At 42.0% G+C, this 6,217-nt stretch overlaps 1 protein-coding gene across 1 annotated transcript; it reads left to right on the top strand.

Annotated features, from left to right (window-relative positions):
- Window positions 1-584: 584 nt before the first annotated feature.
- On the top strand, window positions 585-1,071 carry LOC119256971 (cytochrome c oxidase subunit NDUFA4-like). Its single transcript, XM_037524691.2, has one exon. The coding sequence runs from the start codon at window positions 683-685 to the stop codon at window positions 929-931; it is 249 nt and encodes an 82-aa protein (XP_037380588.1). The 5' UTR covers window positions 585-682; the 3' UTR covers window positions 932-1,071.
- The last annotated feature ends 5,146 nt before the right edge of the window (window positions 1,072-6,217 follow it).

Below are 6,217 nucleotides of genomic sequence, written 5' to 3'. Positions count from 1 at the left end.
TGGGGGGTTGAGGCTTTGAACCATCTCAGTAAGGAGAGTGGCAGACTTTTCAGAATATAATGGAGGGACGCAAACCCTCCTTGGCAACTCAGCTGTAAAGATGAAAATTTTTTTTTTGCAAATAAATCATTGACTAGAAGACTTGCAGGAGGTGAGCAAGGATCCTGGCACCTTGTGCTGTCCTGCTGGGAGTTTTTGGATACAAACTTCCTGAAGAGAATCTCTGAGTCCATCTGGACAAGCACCCTAGGGAGAGCCAGACCTTCCGTCTCCGTGCCCATGCTGACTTTGACATTGAAGGTCAAAGCCACCACAAGAACCAGACTCTGTTCTTTGCTGTACAAGGCAAAAGGGGAGACTGCTTCCAGAACCCCAACTCTAGTGCATACTAAAGCAGTCCCTAGGCTGCCCAAGCAGCCTTCACATTCTCTTAACAGTCCTCGTGGGAACACCTCCCTGCCTCACAAACCACCCCTCACCTCCCAAGTTATGGCTCCCATGACTTCATATGTATTAGAAGTTGCAGGTCTAGAAGCTGAAAAAAGAGAGAGAGGTATCTAATTTAAAGACTGTCAATGAGGTCCTGGATGACTTTGGACGTCCGCACTGCCTAGGAGCGGTGACTTCGATCGGCCTTGCAGGCTTGTTCTCATCTTCCCAGCCCAAGGCCTCTCCCGCAGCCATGCTCCACCAGATCTTCAGTCAGGCCAGGAAGCACCCTAGCTTGATCCCACTCTTCATATTTATTGGAGCGGGAGGTACTGGCGCAGCGCTCTATGTCATGCGTCTGGCTTTGTTCAATCCAGATGTCAGTTGGGACAGAAAGAATAACCCAGAACCCTGGAACAAATTGGGTCCCAATGATCAATACAAGTTCTATTCAGTGAATGTAGATTACAGCAAACTGAAGAAAGAAGGTCCAGACTTCTAAATGAAATATTTCACTATAAAGCTGCTTAAAATGAAGGTCTTCCAGAAGCCGTCCGCACAATTTTCCACTTAACCAGGAAATACTTCCCTCTAAATGCACGAAATCATGTTGGTGTATTCTGTAGGGGTTTACACTGATTAATAAATATATCTGAAACTTGAAAAAAAAGAAAAAAGAAAAAAAAAATAAAGACTGTCAATGAAGCCTTTCCTTACCCCAGCATTTATGGGAATTACTTTTGAAAAAGATTAAAAATGGATTCATCCCCATTGTTTCGGTATACTTTTATGAGTCTCCATTGCATGCAAAACACCCAGCAAGCAGCATGAGAAGGAAAAAGAAATGAGGATGATTTCATTGATATTTGTAATCTGGTAAAGTAGACAAACATATGCATAAATTACAAGCAGGCAGACAACAATCACACAGAAACACAGAGGGTGAAAAGGGACTTTTGTGCACCAGGGGCAGAGGGAGGGTGTGTGACATGGCTTGGCATTGGCTGGGCCCTTCCAAAGGGAGGAGGGGGAGGACTCAGCAAGTGGCTGTGGATATGGAGAAGGGATCCTCTGCAGCCAAGACCCAAGGCGAGGAAATGTAGGAAATGGAGACCAAGTTCGTCCAGAATAGACCTCTGGTGGGCAGCATGATGGCAAGTGCCAAGGACAGCAGCTTTGGAGAACAGGCTGAGGAGTTTGGGCTTAGTTCTCTGTGAGTTAAAAATGGCAGTAATAGGTGTCTCCCTTGTGGCGCAAGGGGTTAAGCACAGCACAATGAAACTATCAGCAACCCCTGCAGCAAGAGTTCCATCCCCGGCTGGCCAGGGAGCTACCCACATGGTGCAGCAGACCTCTCCTGTCTTGCCTGCTGCTCCTCTCAGCAGCGTATTTCAGACAACCCACCTGTTTTGTTCTCCACTCTGTCTCCGGTGAATCCTCTCACCCCCCACACCTTTGGCCTGTACCCAGTTCTTGTATGCATAAATAAATAAATCTTTTAAAAAATGGCAGTAATAGTGTTTGTTAAAAATGACAGTAATAGTGTTCTATTGGGGTTTGCACAGAGCAGGGAGGCTGCTACAACAGACCAAGAGAGAGAAGCTGAGGCTCTGAACCCTGGGGATTAAATTCCTAAGCATTCCTCATTCTCCCACGAGTCGTCTGGAGCATAGAGTACTAACATAGAGATAGCACAGCTCTCTCCATACCAAGAAAGTGGATCCATGCACCACCCTAGGGATGTGAGAGGGGTGACGGTGACAGTTGTCACAGATACCTGACCTCTGAATTTATACTGCAATCTGGGATCTTCACCCACAACCCCTCCTACTGGCTGGTTTCAGCAAAGGGGGAGAGAAAGGGCCAGAGAACGACTCTTGGCCAGCGTGGGCTGGGGTGTGGCTCCGATGCCTGAGAAGTCCAGCTGAATGTGATATAGGTTGAACATTTTAGATTTTATGAATGTTTATTTTGTACAGTGCTAGTCACTCTCTACTTGCTACTCCCCTCTCAGATCTGTCCTGTGCCAAGAGAGCTGATGATCTACAGAATCGCCAGGGCTCCCTTGCCATCTGGTTTCGAGTTGAGCTTGACCTGCTTCTAAGGAATCATACTCAGACATCACCCACTATGGGTTCCCCCAACTCTGCCTGCACTCTATACCTACTCCCATCACTCATCATCTTCTAGTGATGAGAATTTTTGCCAGCATGCCATGTTTTCTGCCAGGACCCTGACATATAATCCTCTATATGTACTATTTTTTTTTTTAATCCTTATGGTATCCCTGGGAGGAATTATTTCCATTTTTAAGAAAGGGAAATGAGACACAGGGAGGCTAAGAGATTTGCTGTAGCAGCAACCGTCATGCTTGCCAATTATAATGCCCCCCTACACCTACACCCCCACAATAGAGGGATTATAGGACTAGTCCTGGCCTGTCCACTGGGCAAAGAAGCAGATATGGAGGCAAAGAAGGGAGGGGCTTACCAGGCATCCCCTTCCTCAGCCAGCACAACTGTGGGGACTTCACCTTGGCAGGCACATGTGTGAACAGCCAGTACTGCTTAGCATTGTAGAGAGGAGAGCTTCCTTGGACCCACAGCCAACCTTGCATGAGTGAAAAAAAACTTTGATGTGTCAGGCCAAGAAGTGTTACTTTAGAACCTATTCTTTTCTAAGGTCACTTAATTAGTAAAATAACAGGAGCAGGATATAAGCAGGATATAAGACAGCTCCAAGTCTTGTGCTATGGACCAGGAATTAATTAGAGGAAGAAAAAAAAAAAAAGAAGAAGAAAGAAACACAGTACTAGGTCAAAGGAAGCCAGGGCCTGGGGCACTTTCTCTTGCTCACTTTTTCCACCTCTGTTCCACCCTTTCTCACACAGACACCCATAAAATTAAGAGCTCATATTTCTTAAGTGCTTATGTGTGTAAAAGGCTTTGCTTTATCTTATTCAGTCCTCATATATATACACATGAACTATGTTCTATTACAACCCACATTTTTCATTTGCAGGAACTGAGTTCAGAGAGGTTAAGTCATTTTCTAGTTCACATAGGTGGTGTCAGCTCTGGGATTTTAATTCACACTATGTGACATCAATACCCACCTGTTATTCTCTACTGTGTCCCAAGACTATTGCCAGTGCCAACAGAGGAAAGGTATGAAGGTGGCAAACACACACACACAGGAGAGAGAGAGAGAGAGAGAGAGAGAGAGAGAGAGAGAGAGAGAGAGAGAGAGAGAGAGAGAGAGAGAGAGAGAGAGAGAGAGTGTTAAACCACTTAGGACAGAAAGGAGCAGATCCAATGAGCCATGAGTGTTGAAAATGTTTCCTGCCATACCATCTAAGCATATGCCCTCACCAGGTGAGTTAAAGACGCTTCCCATCAGATTATTTAGAGCTGCAGCACCCAAGGGCTGCTCCTAAACTTGGAACAGTTTCTACCTCGCAGGTCAGTGGTTTGGTTTTGGGAGCCAGCCATTTAATGGGCCGGTGTGCTCATCAAGGCAGCTGTCTATGCCCAGGCAAATACAGGGTCTTGGACTGGTGGGACATTCACGCACCAGCAATTGCAAGTGCCACCATGCAAATGATTCTTCTAGGCAACAATTAAATTTCACTAAGAGTGGGTGTGACATAGTTAGCCTCCGGCATTCAGATACCTATTCTGCACACAATAGTGACATTAAGCATATCAGCGATTTCTGAGTCACCCAACACATTCATTCTCTTGCTTAGCCATATCATTTTCCCTCTAGGGTTCTGTTTCTTTCTTAGCCAGTCTTCCATTTGACTCATATAAGTACACAAATGCTACAAAGGAATTTGTCTTAGGGAGACAAAGTTATATGTATTTTTAAATGGAATTACATAAGGTAAATTTGCCTAAACAGAATACAACCTAGTTTAGCCATTCATTTGTCACTCTGTCTAGGTTGATAACCCAGCCCAGGTTGTAAGCAACATCCATACATTTAGGTACATTGATTTCTAGTGTTTTGTTCTGGTTATAGCAATATTTTTTTTTCTTTCTACAAAAGATATCTTTACCTAAGGGGAAAGTGCCTTTTAATATGGGAGGAAACTTTCTTTACAAGCAATATGCTGGAGTAGATAGCTGTGAAAACTGTGCTAACAAACAAGAATTAGATATAATGATTCTGAAACTTTCAAAAATAAATGTGGCTGCATTTTTAGAAAGCAGGGGAAAGTCTCAGGAGTTAAAAGTAAAAAAGAGACCATGAAAACAGATTATTATGTAGTATGCAGATTCTGGCAGCTTCTATATAAAGACCTCACAAAGGAGCTTACCAATCTCATTTTCCAAAAGTCATGGGCTTCAGAGGCTTTATCAAATAAGGAGACAGGCCCATATAGGTTAAGAAATTTGAAATAAGATCCTTCACATTTGTATACCACCCTCAGCATAAAAATGGACCTGAAAAACTTTGTGCAAAGTTTTTGCAAAGACACAACAAAGAAACATAATAACAAAGAAACATAACTACTTTGTCCTTGATTCTAGATGCAGGCAAAAATATCCCCTGAAAACCATGTGTAACCATGGCCTTCTTAACATAGATTTGAGAAATAAATTAAAATCATTTGGTCTGTCCAGAAACCACAGAAATCATCCAGGCTGCCCAGACACCACAGAGCTGACTGAGAGTACCTGGCAGAAAAAAGAAAACTTTTTGGAGGTTTATCTTTTGGGATTTATCTTGTCAATGAATAAATAAATAAATATGTGCAATGGTTCAATGCTGAAATCTTCCCAAAGATATGGTTGTAAATAAAAATTTTACTCTGCTTTAGTAGAATACTAAATTTTGTTGTAAACTAAAGTGGCAGTAAGAATTATGAACAGAAAAATGCCCAAAAATCTGCCGAGAACAGAGTATACAGACAAAAAAGAAAAATATGGAAGGGAAGGAAAGAAACATGATGAAGGACAGAATGAGAAGTCTTAAAGCATAATACACTGGAATTCTATAAGTGTAATGAAGAATGATCAAATATTAAAAAGCAAGAAATTGCAGAGTTGATGAAATATATAAATCCTCAGACTTAGGAGTTATATTAATTGCAAACTGAATAATAAGAAATTATCCTCAAGTGACATCACTGTGAAACCACAAAGCACCAAGACAAAGAGAGGACCTTAAAAGCTGCTAGGGAGAAAAGACAGTTTATATAAAAAGGAATAACAGTTACACAGTCAGCCAGTTTCTTTTCTTTTTTTTTTAATATTTTATTTTATATAATTCTTACATCGTTTTTCATTTTTGCACAATGTATGCATTTTCATTTTGGTTATATTCCCCATACAATTGCACCCCCCTTTATTTTGACCCTAATCCTTCCTCTCCCCCCAACCTCCGTAGTGTGTCTCTGGTTTATAGTTGTTTGCTGATTTTGATTTTCACTTTGTATTAATTAGTCTTTTTCCTGGTCCTTTATTTAGGTTTTCTAAATTCCTGCTATGAGTGAGAACATCCAGTATTTTTCTTTTTCTTTCTGACTTATTTCGCTGAGCATGATCCCTGCTAGCTCCATCCATGTTGCAGCAAACTGCATGTGTTTATCTTTTTTGATTGCTGAGTAATATTCCATGGTGTATATGTACCACATCTTCTTGATCCAGTCATCTATTTTTGGGCATTTGGGTTGTTTCCAAAGCTTATCTATTGTAAATAGTGCTGCTATAAACATAGAGGTGCAGGTGCCCTTTGGAATTAATGTTTCTGTGTCCTTTGGGTAAACACCTAGGCGTGGAAT

Source organism: Talpa occidentalis, unplaced genomic scaffold, assembly GCF_014898055.3.
Source record: "Talpa occidentalis isolate TD23 unplaced genomic scaffold, MPIMG_talOcc4v2.1 talOcc4.4, whole genome shotgun sequence".
NCBI lineage: Eukaryota > Metazoa > Chordata > Mammalia > Eulipotyphla > Talpidae > Talpa > Talpa occidentalis.
Note: the sequence above shows the minus strand (reverse complement) of the source record. Positions and strands in the feature narration are given on the sequence as shown.